General features: G+C 35.5%; 1 protein-coding gene across 3 annotated transcripts in view; it reads right to left on the bottom strand.

The window, feature by feature from the left end:
* Positions 1-23,661, bottom strand: part of CNTRL (centriolin) — an 84,369-nt gene that overhangs the window by 50,995 nt on the left and 9,713 nt on the right. For all 3 annotated transcript variants that reach the window (XM_084899183.1, XM_084899185.1, XM_084899184.1), the window contains exons 4-11: positions 21,891-22,021; positions 19,495-19,636; positions 16,516-16,702; positions 12,760-12,953; positions 7,553-7,672; positions 5,966-6,194; positions 4,483-4,592; positions 1,812-2,006 (exon numbers count right to left, since the gene is read on the bottom strand). In XM_084899183.1, the coding sequence (XP_084755309.1) occupies positions 1,812-2,006; positions 4,483-4,592; positions 5,966-6,194; positions 7,553-7,672; positions 12,760-12,953; positions 16,516-16,702; positions 19,495-19,636; positions 21,891-22,021 (1,308 nt within the window). The remainder of the gene's footprint in view (positions 1-1,811; positions 2,007-4,482; positions 4,593-5,965; positions 6,195-7,552; positions 7,673-12,759; positions 12,954-16,515; positions 16,703-19,494; positions 19,637-21,890; positions 22,022-23,661) is intronic.

Here is a 23,661-nt window from a genome sequence, read left to right as displayed (position 1 = left end):
GCTCCCTCTGGTGAGCAAATTAAAAAGACACATCTTCTGGTGTTCAGACTAAAGTGGAAACCTTAGGAACTAACATACAGTAGTTTTAACAATACTAAAAAGGAACCTTAAATCTGGTTTCTATGTTTCATCCTCACTAACACAAATTGATTTTGACTATCTTCAAAACTTGGATACCATTCCTACTTCTCATTTTACTCCTTCCAGTATGTAATTCTTTACATAAATACAGTGAGCATTAGACTCCCTGTCTGCCAGGAACATCATAGTCATTTATTGAAAGTGAACTACAATCTAGGTTATAAGTAGATCACAAAACTGAAGAGGCAACAAAGGAGCCTGAAGTAGTACCTATAAGCAGATTCCTTCCTACTTTCTTTGATGCAAGCATACATAAACATAGGGCTGGTCCTGGGGATACAGTTCCAATCCTCAGGGGCCTCACATGGGGTGGTAAGACTTCTGAATAAATAAGTGTAATAAAGTAATACAATACTGACCATATTATACATATTATTCAAAACCTCTAGTATTTCATATATCAAAAATTATTTAAAAATAATCAAGACTTTTGGTTTCAATTTTAATACTAAGTCTTAGGCTTTTGTTAGAAAAGACCTTAAGTCTATGGTGATAAGGTCACCTTTTGTTAAAATTAGCTGGTCTACAAAAAATATCTATAATATCTTACAAAAATATTTAAAGGAATACTTAAAAACTTGTCAAATATTTAAAGCAATTATAGTGCATTGTCCTTACCATGTTAAATTCTATGATTTCTCTTGATCTAGAGATCTTTTTTTAAAAAATGTTTTTTATTGATTTTTTACAGAGAAGAAGGGAGAGGGATGTAGAGATAGAAACATCAATGAGAGAGAAACCTCGATCAGCTGCCTCCTGCACACCCCCTACTGGGGATTCCTGCTACCAAGGTACATGCCCTTGACCGGAACCAAACCTGGGACCTTTCAGTCCGCAGGCTGACACTCTATCCACTGAGCCAAACCGGTTTGGGCTTGATCCAGAGATATTAATATTTTTTAAAAGCACCCTTTATTCAAAGTATATTATTAAAATATGCAGAAAAAATTTTCACTTCTATTGTATAAATATTGGCTAAACTATAAGCCATTAGTAAGACTTCTCACAGTAGAGACAAAAAGAGACAAGAACCTAACTCCATCATCCAGATACCTGACCACCTCTGGCCACATTTTAGGAATACATACTCTAGAAAAATGTTTCCTTTTTAAAGACAAAACAAAATAATATTAAACAATAAATAGCTTTAATGGAATATTTATGTAAAAACTTAAAGAAGAGATAGAAAAAGGACTCTAAACCCACTTCTATTCTTCTATCTCACTACCTAGCTCTTCAGAAAGAAAAAAATAAGGCAAAAAGAAAGAAAGGATAAGAAGTTTAGAATGCACCATGGAGCAGGTTTCTCTTGACTTGAAATATAATGAAATTCAACCACTTAAGGTAATCCTCATTCTACTGAAAGCTACCTTCTTCAAACCCAAAGTTGTGGGTTTGAAGTTATTGTGGGTATGTGTAAAAATACACATACATATTTTTATATATAAGTATGTGTATATATACACACAAATACACATATGTATACCGTATATACAACACATATATTATATATACACATATAAAGTATATATATTACTCAAATTCGTGCATCAAACTAAAAAAAAGAATTTCAGAAAGGATTCTATGGCTAAAAATTATGAAACATAATATGTAGATAAAATTTTATTCTAGTCACCATAGAATAAGCCAAAATGTCTTCATTTACTTACATGTTTTGGGTCTTCGAAATCCAAGCTATCTATGCCTATATGAAGGTCTTTGATCTCCTTCTGCTTTTTAGCCATTTCTTGCCTTTGCTTCTCCAACTGCATTTCTAGATCCAGAGCTTCTTGGCGTAATTTATTTAGAAGTTGTATCCTATCACTCAACTGCTTGAAAAGAAGGTCTTTCTCTGCTTCTGAAACCTAATCCCCCACACCACAACACACAATTAACAGAGGATGGCAACACTGATTTACAAGTTTAAAGAATTTTTAGAATTTAAAGGTATTCTATGCTCTATCAGTTATTTAAATAACAGTAAAATATAGGAGTTATCTAGGCATTTATATCTTATACTCTTATGCTCTGTATATGTAGAAACTCTTATTTTATAAAAGTTTATGAAAACTGCCGAAACCGGTTTGGCTCAGTGGCTAGAGCGTCGGCCTGCGGACTGAAAGGTCCCAGGTTCGATTCCGGTCAAGGGCATGTACCTTGGTTGCGGGCACATCCCCAGTGGGGAGTGTGCAAGAGGCAGCTAATCAATGTTTCTGACTCTGTATCCCTCTCTCTTCCTCTCTGTAAAAAATCAATAAAATATATTAAAAAATAAATAAATAAAAGTTTATGAAAACTAATAAACTTTTATAAAATAAGTAGATAAAAATAAAGTTGTCACTCTAGTATAAGCAACTTGTAAAGTATTAATAGTACCTGACTTTATACAGTACTTACATTATACTTACTTTTGTTATTAGCATGTGAGGCAAATTAATAGTATCATGAAAAATTTAGATTTATACTCATTTAAAATAACTACTTTTACCAAGCACATTTTGTTTAAAAATTATGTCCATTGTTTACATCTATCAATTTGCTATATAAAACTTTAGCCAGTATTATAAAACATTCTTATTTAATTATTAAAATCATTCTTGTTAGCTCCTTTCACCTCATCTCCCACTTTCTTTTTCTTTTTAATTCTCATTGGAGGATATTTTTTCCATTGATTTTTTAGAAAAGCGGAAGAGGGCAGGGGATGGGGAGTTGGTGGAGGGGAGAGAAAACAGAGAGGGGAGGGGAGAGAAACATCAATGTGAGAGACACATCAATTGGTTGCCTCCCACACATACCCTGACTGGGGTCAGGGACTTAACCTGCAACCAAGGTATGTGCTTTTGACCAGGAATCGAACTGGAGACCATTTGGTGTAGAGTAAGGAGGGAAGTTTCAACCACCGAACTGCACTGGTGAGGGCCATCTCCCACTTTCAATCAATCTTTAAGACCTATCTATCAGTTCTACTGCCAAATTTTACCTAAAATCAGTGCTTTCTCTCCAAGCTCACCATCGCCTTCCTAGTCTACGCCATTATCAACTCTTGCCTGTATAAAGAGCCTCCTAACAGCTGCACAAAACTCTATTCTTTCCACCTCTCACTTCACTCTTGCAGTAGCCAGAATGCTCTTATAAAAATACAAGTAGGATCAGCCTCTCTACTACCTAAAGTCCTTCAAAGGTTTCCCATTACAACGAGAACAACTTCAAACCCCTTAAAATGGCCTATGAAGCCTGGCATGGACTTTAACCTCATTTTCCACTATACTCCCTCGGGCAGTAGAGCAAGCATGCGGCCCACCAGCCACAGATTTGACATGCTTGTTGTAGAATCTTTTAGTTTGAAAGTCTTTGCACAAATTGTCACCTCTGCCTGAAATACTTGTCTCCTAACTCTGTCTTGCTGGTTTTCTCTCATCCTTTGGGTCTCAGCCTAAATGTCACCTCTTCAGAGAGGCTTTGTGAGGCCCCACAATTTAAATTATATCCTTTATATTGTCTCTTTTAATTCTATTTTTTTCCTACAATACTTATATGGTTTAACTATACATACATTTCTTTTTTACTTTTTTACTTGCTTATCTATTTCCTATCCATGATGAAGGGACACATATCTGTTTTGCTCATTTACTCGGGGCCAGTCAGCAACTGCTATACAGTAAGTTTCCAATAAACTTGAATCAATTTGGATTTTATATTCTTGTCCTACCTTTATAGTAATGAATGCAATTACCATCAAAATTTTGAAATATTGATTTTTAAAAGTTGCAAATAACTAAAACCTTTTACACACTTAAAAACTAAAATGTCTAATACTTCCTTGTTTGAATTTTCTCCCTATGCAATTACAACATGAGTCTGAATTGCTTACTTCTTCATAATACATTTTGTAATTTCTGACTGTATAACTTCCATATTTTTATACACCGTATCTTATATTATTTACATTTCTGCTGCTTGCTTGATAATGGTCATAGCGTAGTAGAAATGTCTTCTGGCTCTTAATCTAGATCCCAGAATCTTAAAGGTAAGGAATTCTTAATTAAATTAGGAGATATATCAAGAAGCAACTTCCCTGGGTAATATAGGTGCTCTTATAGTAAAAGTAGACCAAATACATCTTTTTACATAAATCATAAGTAATTTATTTCTATATTATAAATGCTAATAGGATGTCATCAAGATTTGGAAATGCTAATACCATATCTGACTCTAAAATCTGTTATTCCACAATTAACTAGGCAGCACTAATTTAAGAATTGTTTTACAGGGTTTTGAAGGTATAAAATGCAGTTCATTTTTTATATGTCCTCTTAGCATTGCTGCTTCGCTTTTACATACTTTTTTAAGCTGTATAGCTTCTTCCAGTTGTTTAAATTCTTCAGTAGCTCTTAAAATTTGTTGTTCTGCCTTTTCTATTCCATCATGCAGTTCCAATAGTCGAGTTTGTGCTGCAAATTTAAAACCATGCACACAGACACACACAAGAAAAATCTTAAATTTTCAAAGTTCTACCAAATTTTTAAAATTCACAATAACCTCCTTCCCCCAGTTAAAGTTATAGATTATATTAAATTATACTAGTATATCACAGGAATAAAAAAAAAAATTTCCAATGATGGTTTTCCTCTTGATTAATCTTTGGAATCGTTTCATGATGTGCTATATAACTATAATCCATCCTTTAATTTGTAAAGTTCTTAACATAAAAGGAGCTTTATTGGATAACTCAAACACTAAAGAACTCTTGGGAGAATAAGAATTTTATTGGTGAATATGCACTTACACATCCTAAGTTATAATTAGGCTGAAGCTATTTTTAAAAACCTGTGTTAGAGGGACTCAATATCAAGAAATTCACCACTAAAGAGTCTTTCTCAGCTAAAGTGATCTCAAATCAATTATCTTCTACCTCACATTTCCAACTTCCTTCCCTCCCTCTCTCCATGACTCCTATTAAATGATGAGCCCCTTAAAGCTAGTCTGCACAATGTTTAACTTACTTTTGCTTTCCCCTCTGGAGCCTGGCATATACTATATATCTAGACATGGACTACTCAGTCTCTTTTCTTCCCTCTCCAAGTCAACCACTACTGGCCTTCCATATTTTCCATTTAGCTATCAACCAAGAGAAGATGATCTGATTGGTGAAAACCCCATAATGGGCCATCGTTATTAGTGGGATGCATGAAATCAGGTCTGTTTTCTCCTTCTTTCATATCCATGCAGCTGAGTGGGTAAGTGAACTCAAAATTTGTCATTATCAGAGTATCTAAGTGCCCTGTTAGATTGATTACTTCTTTGTGACTTGTCAGGAGGTGGTGAGATCCCCTGAATTAGATGTTTTGGGGTTTGGGAAGTAGGAGAGAAATTTGAGGAGGTAGAATGTGGGACAGGTTGGGAAGAGTCAAAGGCCAGCCTCAGGCTCAAGCCTAAGGAGATTGCACTGATCCAGCTTATCCAAAGCCCTGCTTTAGGTTTTGGTTACATGAATAGTAATAAAGTGGTACTTCACTTGCTTCAAGTATTACTAATTAGGGTTTTGAATTTATAGCTCCAATGGTGAGAAGGATCTGTCGGCAGGAGCAGATTTAAGCATTCTTGTACCCCTGGATATATTCCCATCAAATTACTCTCATAATAGAAATTTTTTTTAAAAATCTGCTCAATAAATCACTACTTTTGTTTTTAAACTTTTGATGTAAATAACAACTTAATAAATGCCTTCAGCATGTTAAGTAAAAGAATATACTAGTAAAACACAATTTGCCTACACATTCAACGTTTTTATATTTTTAAAGAATTTAAAATAACTTTTTAAAACCTGCACTTATTTTTCTTTCTTTGTCTTCCAGCTGTATGTCCAGTGACATATGGGCTCTCATGTTCTTTTGCTCATTTATAGGTTGTTCCCCTTCATCTGGCTCCATCTTCTTGATCTTTATTGGCTGGGCTTTATCAATAATGTAACTTTCTCTGGTAAACATATTTCTCTTGTATCTGGATTTGCCAATATAAGGGCTTTCGTCTGGGGCTTTATCAATTTCAACATACTAAAAGCAAAATAAATGAACAGATATATGGTTTAATAAGTAATTTATAAGCAGTCAAGTGACATTATTCATTTTATTAGTGTAACATATAATAGAACTGCCTAAATTATAATCCTACAAGCCTAGAAGTTAAATATATACATATATATATATATATATATATATATATATATATATATAATTCTTTTTTAAAATATATATTTTTATTGATTTCAGAGAGGAAGGGAAAGGGAGACAGATATAGAAATATCACTGATGAGAGATCATTGATTGGCTGCCCCTATAGGGGATAGAGCCTGCAACCCAGGCATGTGCCCTAACGGGGAATCAAACCTTGACCCTCCTTGTTCATAGGTTGATACTCAACCACTGAGCTATGCCAGCCAGGCTATTCTTTTATTCTTAAAAAAAAATTTATATATATGAATGATTGATTTCTTACAGAGAGCAAGGCAGAGGGACAGAGAGTTAGAAATATCAATGAGAGGGAAACATCCATCAGCTGCCTCCTGCAACACTCCCTACTGGGGATGTGCCTGCAGCCAAAGTGCATGCTCTTGACTGGAATCAAACCTGGGACCTTTCAGTCCACAGGCCGATGATCTATCCACTGAGCCAAACCAGTTAGGGCTATTCTTTTATTCTTAATAAACAAAAAAAAGAACTAGAGCAAAAACTGGTCTCCAAGGTTATCTCCTATTTCTAAAAGGTGAGCTTTAATTGATAAAAGAACTACCTTCAGTTATGTAATTTTTAGCAGTGCTCTTTCAAATCAGAAATCTAGGTACTTTATCTTGGTTTCTTGGCTGATATATAAGTAAAATCTCAGTTTAATAGATTTTAATAACTGCATTTTTAACTAAAGAATATGATGTTGGTTGGAATCACTGGCTCTTAGAAGGTAAGCTGCTTTTTTCTTTTGCAATAATATTTATGGCATTTGTATAAATAATGGTTGACTAATACTGGACCAGTGATTATTGAACAATGTATAATGATGACTATTCCATGATTGTCCAGCAGGCAATGTACTTTTTCTGGAAGTTTAGGTTTAAGGGAGATGATCAGCCATACTCTTGAATGAGGTAATTGAGGGTTGGAAAGCTGCTTTGGGCTATGAATACAGCTATAGGTAAAGATCCTTCTGGGCTTTTTACCTTTTTGTGATACTGTTCTACTTTCTGAGCCAAATAATCCTCAGATTCAACCAAAATATATTTACTCTGCTGATGCCCTCATAACAAGGAAATAGAGTGATTATTGATAAACTCCCTTGAAAGTCTCTAACACCTGCCCTCTTCTTGCCCCACTATATGCTGGCTTTAACTTTGGATTACTGAAAGGTTAAAACAACTCACCTCTGATGGATAATAATTTAGTGGCTCAAATTTGGCATCAATTTTATAAAAGGCCAATTCCTGTTCCAGCTCATACTGTTTCTGACATGCTCGCGTTAGTTCCATGGTCTTCTGTTTTAGCTATTGGCCCAATTTGATATGAGACAATATATATAGTGTCAGTAAGTTAGTATAAAGGTACAAAGGTACAATGGTACAATGGTTCTAATCATAATTAGTAGATTGTTTTAAACCCCACAGCAAATAGCACAACATTCAGAGCATCCTATCATAATTTTAAAGTATTATAAATAATGAAATACAAAAGTATCACTTAATAAGAGATCACATAAAAGACCTTTGAAGTTTATATGCTATTACAGGATACAATGAATGAAGATTTTAAAAATCATTTAAATCTGCTTTATCCAAACATGAAAATACCTCTGTATCAGTTTTTTAAGTAACTAGTCTGCTAAGTACTTGCTTCCTGATTTCCCAATAATTAGCACTAATTTAACTCACTCTATGATTTTAATGATAGCTTCAAATCATGCAAGGAAATGTTACTTAACATCAAGTATAAAGGAATCAGGAGGAGGAATAAGAAGGATGAAACTAAGAGTTTGGTTTTAACTGCTCTACTGCTATTGCTGTAATACTTTTGCAAATGGCATTTCAGTTTTAAGTGTTCAGAATAATATTCTTTGTAATAGAGGGTAAGGTATGTGAATTAAGATCAATCAGATCCAAATATGTAACATTAAATTTTGAATAAAGTAATTCTACTATAAATACAACTTTTTAGTTATTCTTAGAAATTTTTGGAGCTAGAATTTAAAAAAATGATCCAACCTAATTCTCTGAATTTGTAAATTAAAAAATTGAGTCCCAGATTGGTGAACTGGCTTGTCAAAGTCACATATTAGATTAGTGGCAGAAGCTAAATAGTTTATTAACTATCAGTACCAGTTCCCTTTCTATTATGCCGATCCTTTGAGGTCATTTCAAAGGTCTACTAAGTGATTTTCACTTTTTTTGGGGGGGGCCAGAGTTTGATAGTAGATACCAGACCAAAAACCATGCATAAAAACTCTATTCATATAAAACTGCAAGCTTAAGAGAATAAAAAATAAACAAATATAAACATTTTACAAGGCCCAGGGAATCAAAGTCGTGCATGATTTAACTTACAGTCACCTCCTGATTATCCATCAAAGGAAAGTAAGGCTAAGCTGGATAAGAGGTAATCTTGATCGAGTGTCTCCATGTGCTAAGCATATTATCTGTGATTTCTAACTGAATCTTCACAGTACCTTATGTGATTATAAAAGCTGCACAGAGAGGTTAAATATCTTGCCCAGTTGCACAGCATATTGTGGAAGAGGCAGAGTTCAATTCTAAGTATCCTGTTTTAAAACCTAACACTGCCTATTTACTATACTGCCTCCGATGTCCTGCTGCAGGGTTTCTAGCACACTTCCCACATTGATGCTCTTCCAGTGAATGCTCATAAGTCTCCGAGTTTCAAGAAAGCAACTCACAACCAACAGTATCAACTAATCTTGGGCTTCTCTCCTAAAGATCACTGGCAATAGGGCCAAACAATGGCAAATATGACTGGAACCATGGAGAATGCATGGACTGGTCTCTGCAGGCAAATAATAATAAATACTCTATGCATTTTAAAGCACCTTTGTGGTTTTTATGGCATTAGGTTTAGCATACAGTAAACATTCAATAAATTCCCATTGACAAAATGCATAAATAAGAGCAAATTAGGAGTCAAAGGTCCTGGGAGTCAAAATGCATAAATAAGAGCAAATTAGGAGTCAAAGTAGGCTAGTTATAGCATTAGCTGTGGATAATCAAGAGCTGACTGAAGCTAACATTTTTACCAATAGGAAAATAATACAAATTCTTTCCCCCAACATTCAAAGTCACTCTCCTATATATACATTCATAAAAAAGAAAAAAAGAAAAAAAAAAGAAAAAACCACAAACATACACAAGCACATTTCTTGGACAGGCAAGCCAATTTCAAAACTTAAAATGTACACAAGCATATTAATACAAGTTATCATGCAAACCATGAAAAACATAGTGTAACAATTCAGTCCTGAAGAAGCTACCTTGAAGGAAGAATAAAGAATCAGCAGAAAAGTGTCTGCAAGAAACCAAGACAAAAGCTAAATGGAGAAAGAAGCAAACAGAAACCATCGCCTGAAGAAATCTAGAGAGTGAGGCTGTAATAATGTAAATGGCTCTTTACTGACAACTTACCTAAAAAAGATAGTTATTAGTACTTGCATTGTTCTTATATGGACATATTTTATTATCATTCTACGAGTTACAGATTTACCACCTTCCATTACTTAGCTGGATTCATTTCAAATTATTTTCACATTCATTATCTCATTAAGTCCTCACAACTCTGAGAGACTGGCAGGACACATAAGTCACCCTCATTTTAAAAATGAGGAAATTAAAGAACAGGACTTAAGTAACATTCAGAAAGACAAAGACCAATATTAATGTTAAAGATAATCAAAGTTAATATTTGTTAGTGGCAGGAGAGCGGGCTACTGTAGTTTAAAGGTCACCAGAAGTTTTACTTCAATGTTACTACATTTCTTTTATAGGTTGACCTATTACATGAAGAATTACTTTATAAAACTAGAAAACATTATAAAACTGTAGATGGTATTAGCATCAGATATTCTACGTAATGGAAAATATTGTTCAAATCTGGGCTCAAATAAAACCCAGAATTAAAAAATAAAATAGAACAGTCCTTTGGAATAATAAAGGAATAAGCAAACCAATATAAAAGTGGGAGAAAAAAACTTAGAGAATACAAAATAGCTAATAAATACATATTTAATACTGAATTCTCCAACAACTAAAGAAATGTGAAATTAAAGCAAGAAGATTTCATTTTTTTCTGTTTTCAAGTTCAAAATAACGTTGTGATTTAGACTAAGGAATTACCAGTATGAATGCATAAGATATAAATATTAACACATATATGTAAAGTTTTATATGTAGTGTTGTTTCTAATAACAATAAAATGGAAACAAACTAAATATTCATCAATAATAGTAGGATACATAAATTATGGAGGATCCATATAATGGAACACAATACAGACTTTGAAAAGAATAAGGAAGATTTATTGGTATTGTATATTATGTGTATGTGCACAGGTATGTGTGTATTATTTTTAAACTTGGAGAGCTGTCCATGAAATACTGTTTTGTAAAAAATAAGGTGCAGAATTAACATATAGTAAGATTTTTTAACTCACAAAAATAATCAAAGGTATATACATTTAATTACATACCTATGTATTATGTAATTACATGTATATTGTATAAGCATAGAAAACAAAAAAGATATACATTAACATCCAGGCAATGGTTAGAAGAAGAATGCGACCTTTACTTTCTACTGTATATATTTATGTTATCAGAATTTGTTAGAATAAACGTATTAACTTTGTATACAAATATGTTCTTAAATGGTTAATAACAAAAAAAATGACACGAAGAAGAGCACAGCCTATCTTCTAAAATAGTTACAGAAAAAACAAAACAGCAAAAACCATTGAAAATTTACAAAACATTTATTCTTAGCACAAACATATGAACAACATATAAACAAATATGAGAAAACTAGACAACTGTAATAATCCATAATTTGGAGGTAGCACAAAGTTATAAAATACAACATTTTGCCAAGGTTTTCAGTGGCCTGACTAATATGCACCAGGGAGTCAGCATACGGAAATTATAAGATTTTTTTTATCTTAATAAAAGATTAATATCCTATATTACAAAAAAGATTGATAACTCTGGAAAAATGTTTAAATGCTCACAAATGTCAAGTGATACCACAGGAAGTGCGGGGGTTTTGTGTGGTTTTCTTTATTAATTTTAAATAGAAATGTTAAGTGATGGCATAAAGAGTTCATTACAAAAATAAAAATGATAGTCACATAAGTTTCCAATGATTAAAATGTTCATCAACACAATCTATTTTATTACGGAATGGAGAGCAACAGGTGTATGTATAATATAAAACAATTGATAATCAACAAATTGTGTGTATTATATATATAGTATGCCTTCAGAATACAGCTGACATATTTAAAAACTTACTTTTTTCCAACACATACTGACATTATTATATACTATCTTTATATATAGGTTCATCCTTATTATACTACTTTATAGCATGCTTTAAAAAAAAAGTATTTTATTGATTTTTTTACAGAGAGGAATAGAGAAACATCGATGAGAGAGAAATATTGATCAGCTGCCTCCTGCACATCTCCCACTGGGGATGTGACTGCAGCCAAGGTACATGCCCTTGACCTAAATCGAACCTGGGACCCTTCAGTCCGCAGGCCGACACTCTTATCTACTGACCCAAACCGGTCAGGGCTAGCATGCTGTTTTTAATAGCAATATGTGTTAGACATCCTTTGATATCCAGGACATAGAGCTCTACCTCATTTTAATATTAACAAGATAATTCTACCACATAGATATCCAGAGAGATTACTCTCCATATTTTGCTAATATAAACAATATTCCAGGGAATGTCCTTGTGTGTGTGTGCGTGTGTGCGTGTGTGTGTGTGTGTGTGTGTGTATACATATATGCATATGCATATTTATATATGTATGTATGCAAATATACAATAACTTTACATATTCTTGTTACCATTTCTACAGAACATCTTATTGTAAATATAATTATATAATGTTATAACAAATATATAATAATAAATAAATATTATAATATATTGTATAAACACATATATTTCCAATATGTAGGACTTAGGTATGTCCATTTAAATTAAGATAATTTTGCCAAATTGCCTTCTAAAAGTTTTGTACAGTCTTATCAACAATGTTGTTGTTAAAAAAATATACACATCTATGGGTAGTCTGACCAGCTTTTCAGAGTAAGAGGTTTCACTTCCCTCCTTTGTTCTAGTTACTGCACTTTACATAGTGCAGTTCAAGATAGCATTCATCTTTTGGGCAGCCATATCATACAGTACCAGCCAAATACAACTTGTAAAATCTTTTGCACATAATTCTGTTAAACCACATCTTCCCCATTCTGTAGTCAGAAAGTTGTGTTTTTAAATCCAAAAACAAAAAAATCTCTACTTCAAGATAACATAAATAGTCAAAGCAATGTAAAATATGAACTTACCAATTCATTTTTGGTGTTTAGGTTACTCTCTAGCTCCTCACAGCTTTGTTTTTGTAACATGGCCTCCTCTTTTAATGATTTGTTTAATTTATCTTGATTTTTAATTTCCTCCAAGAACTTTGTTTGTTTACTCTTCAGCTCTTCAGTTTCCATTATCTTCTTTTCCAGATCTTTTTCCAATCTTTCTACTTCTTCTGCCAATACAAATTTAATAGTTTATTGAACATTATACTTTCTAGTTGAAGAAAGGTAAGAATATTACTTAACTAAATACTTAACTAAATTACTTAGAATATTATAAATAGAAATTCTACTTTTAAAATTATTCACTATGAGCCCTGGTTGGTGTGGTGGCAGGTTTGATTCCCAGTCAGGGCACAAATTGGGCTGCAGGTTTGATCCTTGGTCAAGTGCATATGGGAGTCAGGTGCTTATGGGAGGCAACAGGTCAATCTCTCTCTCTCTCTCTCTCTCTCTCTCTCTCTCTCTCTCTCTCTCCCTGCCTCTCTCTAAAAATCCATTTTAAAACATTTTTCACTATGAATAACTTGTGTATGTGTGTTTGTGTGTGTGTGTTTTGTGGGGGGAAAATATCTTGAACTAGAGTGATTTAATTAAAAGGTAAGAATCATAATTTGGATAACAATTTTAAAGATAACATTTTTCTTCCAAGTATTTGATTCAATTAGTGTATTGATAAATGAGGGTTTTTTTCCCATTCTCTTATAAAAAAATATGCGATTTTTTAATTTTTTATTAGTAATTACACATTAAAGGAAGCTGAAAGCATGTTTACAAAATACTATGCTATTTTAAAATCCTTCAAATCCTGCTCCCATTATGCTCAGGATAGAATCCAAAAAGCCTACATGAAGAATGACAAGGCTCTTCCATGATTTGGTCCCAAACTCCCTCTCCAGCCTCACTTGCAAGTACAACTCACTGCAGCCTTTCTGATATGATTTTAATTCTTCAAATTTGTAATTCCTCTTCTTACCTGAAGGCTTTTATTCATACCTTCCACTTGGAACTGTCTTCTATCTATGACTAGCATATTTTGCATCCTCCAGGTCTTCGTTTTAGAAATATTTTGAAAAGTCTGCCCTAACTCTCCCTTGGCCCCAGGTTAGATGCTTCTCAGAAATGCTCTCAGACCATTCTGCACTTCTGCTATGCCCTTCATTACACAGGGAATTGTACAATATGATCAAAAAGTTTGTCTATCTGCCCTTCCCACTAAAGCTTTGTGAAAGCAGAAACTGCACCTATCTAGCTCACCAGTGAATTCCAAGAGCTCAGTACATTAAAGGCTCTTAATTAATATTCCAAATCATAAATAAATCATAATTTAAACATTTTCCCCAAGACCATATTTATATAATGACTTTTCTTTGCATTATTTATATTCTTAATGATTCTAAAACATAAATTTCAGGGTAATAAGTCTGGAGTTAAGGGGAATTCCAAACTAATACAAATTTATATTTCTGAAGTTTTGGTTCAAACCATATGAAACCTTCATTTTTTAAAATATATATATTTTATTGATTTTTTACAGAGAGGAAGGGAGAGGGATAGAGAGCTAGAAACGTCGATGAGAGAGAAACATCATCGACCAGCTGCCTCTTGCACACCCCTTACCGGGGATGTGCCCTAAACCAATATACATGCCCTTGACCGGAATCGAACCTGGGACCTTTCAGTCTGCAGACCGAGGCTCTATCCACTGAGCCAAACCGGTTTCGGTAAAACCTTCATTTTTTAAAAAAAAGTATATTTTTATTGATTTCAGAGAGGAAGGGAGAGGGAGATAGATATAAAAATACCAATGATGAGAGAGAATTATCCATTGGCTGCTTCCTGCAAGTCTCCCACTGGGGATCAAGCCTGCAACCCAAGCATGTGCCCTGACCAGGAATCCTGGTTCATATAATAGATTGACGCTCGGCCATTGAGCCACACCAGCGGGTGGAACCTTCATTTTTGTAAGTCATAATAGACTAACATCAATTTCAAATGATTGAATACACAAATTCATTTCCTAACATTCTAAAATGGATATTTCATATCTTCCTCTTTCTCTACAACCCTCCCCCTTCATATTTCTTCTATTTTCTTTCTCAGTTGATGACCTCATATTTCATGACAGAACACACCCCACCAGTGGAAACTTCCTCATTTTCCCCACCATTAAAGCAACAAAACTACCCATACTTGCACACATCTCCTCTCCCTTCTGATGGAGAAAGTGTCCGTTCCTCTTTTATTAAAAGACTTCTTTTTTTTCCTCTGATCTCATCTCCATGTCTTCTCAAGGATCAAAAGAACTGAGCTATGATTTGTCTCTCCAACTCTGCTTTTGAATATTCTTTGTTTCTTTAATTACTGATTTTGAGGTTTATAATATTGGCCCACTTCCTGATGTAGAAGCTATTGGTGAAACTTTTTAAACTTTTAATTTTTTAAAACCCATTTATTAGGCATTAGAGAGAAAATTTCAAATCTTAACCCAAATGTCTTCTTCCCATTTGCTCTTCCATCTGTAATCTAGCATATGTCCTAACCACACCTTAACTTCTCTTGTGAAGATTATCCTATTTTGCCAATCTAAGGCACTTCTCTGTGCTCATTTACTTCTTCCTGTATCACCAACATTCAACATAGCTGGCCACTTCCTCTCTTGAAACCTTCCTCTCTGGGCTTTTGCAACCCACTATTTCTTGGTTTCCTCCTACCTTGCTGACCTCCCTTTCTAAGTTTCCTTAGCTGGCTCTCCTTCTTGCTCATTCTAACCCCTGCCTGAGTGAGTTCATTGATTTTGATGGAATTAAATTATTTTTTAGCTGATGACTCCTAAATTTATCTCTAGTACTGACCTCTTTGAACACCAGATTCACATTTCTAATTCTTCTTGTCTGTCTCATATTCAAATTCAGCTTTCCAAGGTCTCCCATTTTTATATTTAATATCACCATCCAAGCACTTACTCAAGTCAAATGTTTGGGAATTTCCAATCCATTAGAAAGTGCTGCTGAACCTCCAAAACTGATCCATTGATACCATACCCACCACCTAAATACAAGCCATCAACATTTCTAGCCTAGATTTCTGTAATAGCCTCCTCATATCTCCCTATAGCTGTTTCAAATCATTCTCCATACTGTATAAAAAAATAATCTTAATATATAATAAACTTACTCATGACAGTTAAAAACTGTCAATGGCTTTGTTCTGCACCTGAAGTCAAATCCAAACCCTAAGGATCTGTGCTCTCACCCCTCCCCATCTCTCCAAACTTTTTCATGAGCTATCCCTCCATACTGATCTTCTTTCAGTTCCCTAACTCAACAAGGTCTATCCAACCTCAAAGTATAAGCTGTTCCTTTTCCCGCTCCATTGTTGCCTTTGCCATCAGCTTAAATGTTACTTCTTCAGAGAGCCATTTCTTTACACCACTTTCCCCAAAAGCAGGTTCTCCTCTACTACTTTATCAGGGTTTACTTATCTTTTGTCCATTTTCTCCACTAAAATGCAAGCTGCACAAAAACCAGTACTATATGCCTTGCTCACCACTGTGTCCTGGGTACCAGATTCAGTGCCTGGCTCAATGATTATTTATTAAATCAATTGATTTATAGGCTATTTTCATTTGTGGTGCAAATTTTAACAGCATTATAAAGTTCATAATATATTTTTTTTATAACTTCTAAATTATTCCTCTCCCACCCCAAAAAAATTTTTTTAAAGTTACTTTACCTAAACTGAATCTCTCAAAAGCTTCCTGTCTGTCCTGAGTGGTTACTGGTTGACCTTCCAAACTTTCTAGTGAACGGAGGTGAAAAATGGTAAACTGGAGATAATGAGGAAGGGTCACAACTGGATTTTCAACTAGGATCAGAGAAGTTAAATCTTGAAGTGGTTTCAACCTGCTTACATCTTGAAGCTGAAATGACACATATAAAATTATTGGTATAATTTAAAAATCATAAACATACCTAACAGAAGTAATCCTATACAATAAAAGTCTAATATGCAAATCGACCAAACAGCAGAACGACCAGTCGCTATGACGTGCACTGACCATGAGGAGACAGATGCTCAATGCAGAGGCTGCCCCTTGTGGTCAGTGCACTTCCACAGGGGAGCGCCGCTCAGTCAGAAGCCAGGCTCAAGCTGGCGAGCACAGCAGCCTTGGCAGGAGCCTCTCCCCCCCTCTGCAGCAGCACTAAGGATGTCTGGCTGATGGCCTTCAGCTGTCAGTTAGACATCCCCGAGGGCTCCCAGACTGTGAGAGAGCGCAGGCTGGGCTGAGAGACACGCCCCCCAAGTGCACAACTTTCATGCACCGGGCCTCTAGTGTCAAATATGAAGTGGGATAAGAAAGTGATACAAAATTAGAAATAATTGTAAGTATTTATTGAGTAATTTTCCTGTTGACATTAGCTAATGTTTAGTACTATCTAAGGATCAACTATTTGAGGAATATTTGTGGCAAACTTTGGATTTGTGACTCTCTCTTCTTATCAGCCCATAAGCCCTAAGAGTTCCAAGGTTATGCTGTGAAACATGGCAAGGGCTTAGGCTCTGAGGGTCTTGGGCTGTCACTTTATCAGATCTTTATAAAGATGAAATAAGAAAGCATAGACGGTGTTAACTGCACAGCATTAAACGAGTGTTGTTTATTATTACTAGCTTCCACTAACAAAGGTTTAAGGAATATAACCTTAGAGTTGCTGTTTTAAAGTATTTTCACATCTATCATTTCATCTGAGCTTATAAACACTCCTGTAAAGGAGGCAGGGTAGAAACTGTTTTCTCCAAGTAAACAGTGAGTTTTTTAGAGAGATAAAGGAATTCTCCAAGGTCACAGAAGGCAAGTCTACATACATATTAGAAGGCACATCTTTTATTTTCTATTTTAAGACTGATGTTCTTCAAATTACAAAAGATTGTTCAAATTTTAATACAGACTTAAATATATTAATGTGTTTACTTAGTAATGTTTATTGAACATCTAACTGTACATCAAATAAAATCATAAATTACACTCAACAGAAAAATATACATCATTACCAGATTATGTGAACCATGATAAAGTCCCTCTACTATAAAAAGCTAGTCCCAAAACTATTATTGAGATTAATTCATACATTTGAAAAAAGGAAATCTGTTCCAGGCATTCAGTAGCCTAGAACAGATTTTTTTCAAATGTATGAATTAATCTCAATAATAGTTTTGGGACTAGGTGTATAATGGTTTATAATAATAGTTTCTAGTACAAGGTGTATGACTTTAAGTAAGAGACTTAACTTCTCTGAGACTTTACTTAAAATGGGAGTAAAACTATACTACCTAACTCAGAGTATTTCATAAAAATAATTCTTGCACTCTCACCTTAACAATAGTGTTCTCAGTCTCAAATAAAATGAAAGATGTGAAAATGTTAAGAGGTCAACTCTCAGTTACCATGGAACCATGTAAAACCAGAACTGCTTATATTTAACTAGAGGCCCGGTGCACGAACCCCGGGGATAGGGCCGAAACAAGCAGTCAGATATCCCTCTCACAATCTGGGACTGCTGGCTCCTAATCGCTCACTTGCCTGCCTAACTGAATGCCCCTAACTGCTTCTGCCTGCCAGCCTGATCACCCCCTAACTGCTCCCCTGCCAACTTGATTAACACCTAACTGCTCCCCTGCCAAGTTGGTCGCCCCCAACTGCCCTCCCCTGCCAACCTGATCTCACCCCCCAACTGCCTACCCCTGCCAACCTGATCTCACCCCCAACTGCCCTCCCCTGCCAGCCTGGTTCCGTCCAACTGCCCACCCCTGCCAACCTAATCTTGCCCCCAACTGCCCTCTTCTGCCAGCCTGATGGTCCCCAACTGCCCTCCCCTGCAGGCCTGGTTCTCCCCAACTGCCCTCCCCTGCCAACCTGGTTGCCCCCAACTGCCCTCCCCTATTGGCCTGATTTTGCCCCCAACTGCCTTCCCTTTCTGGCCTGATCTCGCCCCCAACAGCCCTCCCCTGCCTGCCTGATCCCACCCCAACTCCTCTCCTCTGCCAACCTGATCCCCCTAACTGCCTCTGCCTGCCTGATCACCCCAAACTGCTCTCCTCTGCTGGCCAATTTGGTTCTGATTGGTCGGTTTCTATGCCAGTCAGTGTTAAAAGCTTCACCTCCTAGGCAGCCATTGGCTCCTCACAGTTGACTCAGATTTGGTTCTGATTGGTTTGTTTCTATGCCAGTCAATATCTCTGGGCCTATTAATAGGGCCTGAGCAGAAAGGCAATGCTGATCAGCAACCCAGGTGGAGGCCTGGAGAGAAATGGAGGCATAGCTGCTGACCAGGCTCAGAGCTAAAGAGAGAGGCAAGTGCCGATCAACAGCTGCCACAGAGGCTACAAATCAAACCCTGCTTCTCTCTTCAGGCCTCTTTCTGGGTCTAATTCGCAGCCCCCTCAGCAGTCAGTGCTGGGTGGCCATGGAAACCCAGCACTGACTGCAGGACTGACTTCCATTTGTTGGAGTCTCCCAGTCATTGTGAATGGGATGGACCCAGGATTTTTATATATTGGGACTACCCTAGAGAATCCAGAGCTATTTCTGAATTAAATGTTCCATCAAAAGACCACTGATCTTAAGAGACCCCATTTCCTTAAAACTTAAATTTTAATCTTTTTTTTAACAAGCCCAAAAATTGAAAAACATCCTTGATTTTTTGAATAACTTACCGATGATATCTTGTTGCCTTTTAGATTGAGGACTCGCAAAGATTTTAACTTCCTCCCTAACCACGCTGGAATATGTTCAATTTCATTTCCTGCAAGGTTTAGCTTTTGCAGATTATACATATGTTCTATGCCTTCAATTTTGCTGGAAATCAAAGGATAAAGTCAAACTAGGTAAGTACCATAATAGAGTTCTTCTATTGTATTTTTAGAATTAACAGCATTTGTTTTATATGGGATTACTTTTCACAATTATAATTTTTCAATCCTTTTCATAAATGAGAACCCAAAAAAGCAGCTAAAAATAAATATACCACAACAGTTTTAGTAAGCTCTTCATTACTGTTGCCAGGAATCCTACCTGTCTTACTATGAAACTTTGTGATCCCACAGAAAAGAATAATCTATCTGTAGGATTTTTACTAGCCACTATAAAGAATACTAGCAGCTGAAACCAGCCTGGCTCAGTGGATAGAGCGTTGGCCTGCGGACTGAAAGGTCCCAGGGTTCGATTCTGGTCAAGGGCATGTACCTTGATTGTGGGCACATTCCCAGTAGGGGGTGTGCAAGAGGCAGCTGATCGATGTTTCTAACTCTCTATCCCTCTCTCTTCTCTCTGTAAAAAAAAAATCAATAATATATAAAACTCAACAGCACACACACAGGGCTATGCATTACAACCCTGCACGAGAGAAGATATCCTTATTACCTTAAATCATTACCAAAAGATTAGCTATGCAAGCAGTATAAGCCTGCCATTTTGAGCTTGTGGACTCCCCAGAATAATACTGTATTTAGAAACATAAATCGTTTAATGAAAATATTTGAATTAATAAAACATATATCACCCATAGTGATGAATTATCACTGATGAAATATTTTCCCAAGTTAATTCCAATTTAATTGTCAATTTCATTACTTGATCAAGAGGGAAGTGTACTGGGCAAATATTTCCAAGCTTCTTTATTTTCATATTAATTTTATTGAAATTATTTTTATTGAGATTATTTCTAGACAAACATTATATTAAGGATTTGATCCATTAACCAGTTATTTCCATTTTTATTTTTGTCATATCAGAATTTCTGCCACTGTTAATTGTTTTTTCGTCATTTTATATACCAACTCTAATGTAGGGAAAGTATACAGATGCAAAAACATTTGCATCATTTTGTCTATAACAAGTTTTTATGTGCAGTTTTAGTCAGTCAACTTTATTATGTTCCTATCTTACAGTAATACATATTATGAAATGGAAACAAGATTGGGAGTATATTTCTTATATCAATAAGCAAAGAACATCATGATAAACACACAGGATGAAAATGAGTTGAAATATCTTTGCCATCAAAATGAGAGTTAAAACATACTGCTTCATGTCAACTTTCTTAAAAAAAAAAATATATATATATATATATATATATTTTTAAATATATTTTATTGATTTTGTACAGAGAGGAAGGGAGAGAGATAGAGAGTTAGAAACATCGATGAGAGAGAGTCATCGATCAGTTGCCTCTTGCACACCCCCTACTGGGGATATGCCCGCAACCAAGGTACATGCCCTTGACTGGAATCGAACCCGGGTCCCTTCAGTCCCCAAGCCGACGCTCTATCCATTGAGCTAAACCGGTTTCGGCATATATATTTTTTATTGTTTTTACAGAGAGGAAAGGAGAGGGACAGAGAGTTAGAAACATCGATGGGAGAGAAACATCGATCAGCTGCCTCATGTACACCCCTACTGGGGATGTGCCCACAACCAAGGTACATGCCCTTGACTGGAATCGAATCTGGGACCTTTCAGTTCGCAGGCTGACACTCTACCCACTGAGCCAAACTGGTTAGGGCCAACTTTCTTAATATAATAGGCAATGAATCAAAAGACTACCTGGGAAAACTTCTTGTCAAAAATGGAATTAAGGCCCTAACCGGTTTGGCTCAGTGGATAGAGCGTTGGCCTATGGACTGAAGGGTCCCAGGTTCGATTCTGGTCAAGGGCATGTACCTTGGTTACGGGCACATCCCCAGTAGGGGTGTACATGAGGCAGCTGACCAATGTTTCTCTCGCATCGATGTTTCTAACTCTCTATCCTTCTCCCTTCCTCTCTGTAAAAAATCAATAAAATATATTATTTTTTAAAAAGGAATTAAGGTAAAATTTGGTACTCAAGAAACATATCTCCTTCTTTAATAACACTCTATAGATATTATTCCATACTTTAGTAATGCAAAAACAGGAAGGCAATTATCATCTGTGAAGGGCCAAATTATCAATGTATAAAGGATCAAAGTGCCTGCTGCTTCAAAGATTTCTTTCAGTAATGTGGGCAGCATTAATCTACCTTTTTAACAAAAACAATGACCCTGCAATGCTACCTAAAGAAGTACTTACTTACCAGATCTTGTTATATGATAAGTTGAGTTCACGTAATTTTAACAGCTTATCCAACTTTTCAATCTTCCCTATTAGATTATGGCTGAGATTCAGTACTTCAAGTTGAACACATTTTTCCAAATTTTCGATATACTAATTGAAAACAAATGGATACTTTATACAACAGATGCCCTGGCATAAGCACAACATATAAATACATGTATCAGAGGCTATTTTGATCAGTCATAAGAGAATAATACACCCTTTCTGCTGTCTGGACAAGGTCTTGGAGGGGCTCTTCTGACCAGGAGTAGCAGCTCTCCTCAAGCCCACCAACACTCCAAGTGGAAAACATTATCTGTATAATAAGAAGTCCAAGACTATCCAACAAGAATTCCCCACCTCAATTTAACTTTTTCCTCCATCTTAGCTTTTTCAGGCTTCTCCCTTCCCCCTCTCCTTTCTTCAAAGTTCAACAAGGGACTTAGGCTCTTGCATAACCTAACCTTCAATCTCTTTCTCTCTCCTGGATCTTCCACTCAAGTTTAAAAGCAGTCACTATTCAACAGATATTCATTACATACTTAATACATACCAGAGGTGGCACCAGGCAATGGATATAACAGTGAACTAGACAATTGCCTGGCTGTAGAAGCCTATGTTCAATATATTCAATCTGTTCTCTATAAAACAGATCAGCTCAGACTGAACTTGTTTTCCTATCAAGGCATCATCTTATCTATCATTTGCCACCATGTTCTCACAGAAATTATGTACATTTGCTCATTCTGCCTTCCATTCATTCTTATTCTATTGGTAAGGCAATGTATCTTCTGCCCTTACTATGAATTCAGTTCTCTCCAAGATCATTCATCCTTTAAACAAATATTTATGAATATTTATTTGCCAAGTGCTGTTCAGGTACTGGAAATATGGTGATGAATTAGAAAAACAAGGTTATTATTTTCATGCACAGAGAAAGCCAATAAACAAATAAAAATAAATAAAATTTTCAGAGAGTGAAGTATCCTAACAAGAAAAAAAAGATAGCATGATGTGACAGAATATAAAGCACTAAGAGGACAGGGATTTCTTTTGTATTGTTGTTGGCATGTAATGGGTACTAAAATATTTTTTGACTGAATTAAGAGAGAGTAACTGAGGAGAAGGTGGCTAATTGTGATTGGATGGTGAGAGAAGGCTCACAGAGGAAGTACACTGAGTTGAGATTTTAATAACAAGAAGCTAGTTGTGTGAACATATAGAGGCAGAAAAAAAGATGCAAAGGCCCTGAAAAAATCAACTTGGTAGATTTGAGAAGTAGAAGAAAGAGCTTTTTAATTGCTAAATCCAAGTGACTTCTAAATTTTCACACTATTTGACTGTCTCGTGATATTTCATATTATCCTTTCCTGCCTTCAGTTCTCACCTGTTTGGCCTCTCCCCTGCCCTATGGTTCTCCTTCACTATTTCTCCTCTTAATCCTAGGCATTCTTCACACTAAACTCTAAATTCCCAGAAATTAGAAACTAAGCTTATTCACTTCTCTATGTACTCCCACATCCTAACATAATAATCAGACAGTAAAGATTTACTAATTTGATATTTCATTTTTGTGACCTTTACACTATAGCATTTATTCTTTTTCCTTTTTAACTACACGAGTAAGACATAAATATATTCTAGTAAAAATTTCAGACAAAAAAAAAAAAAAGTTCTCACCAGGTCACCAGGCCCTTGTTAAAAAAAAAAAAAAAAAAGTCCCACTGTTTAAACATAACATATATAGAAAA

The sequence above is a fragment of the Pipistrellus hanaki genome (genome assembly GCF_964339955.1).
Source record: "Pipistrellus hanaki genome assembly, chromosome: 11".
NCBI classification, from domain to species: Eukaryota; Metazoa; Chordata; class Mammalia; order Chiroptera; family Vespertilionidae; genus Pipistrellus; species Pipistrellus hanaki.
The sequence above is the reverse complement of the archived record's forward strand: the minus strand, read 5'-3'. Positions and strand labels throughout refer to the sequence as shown.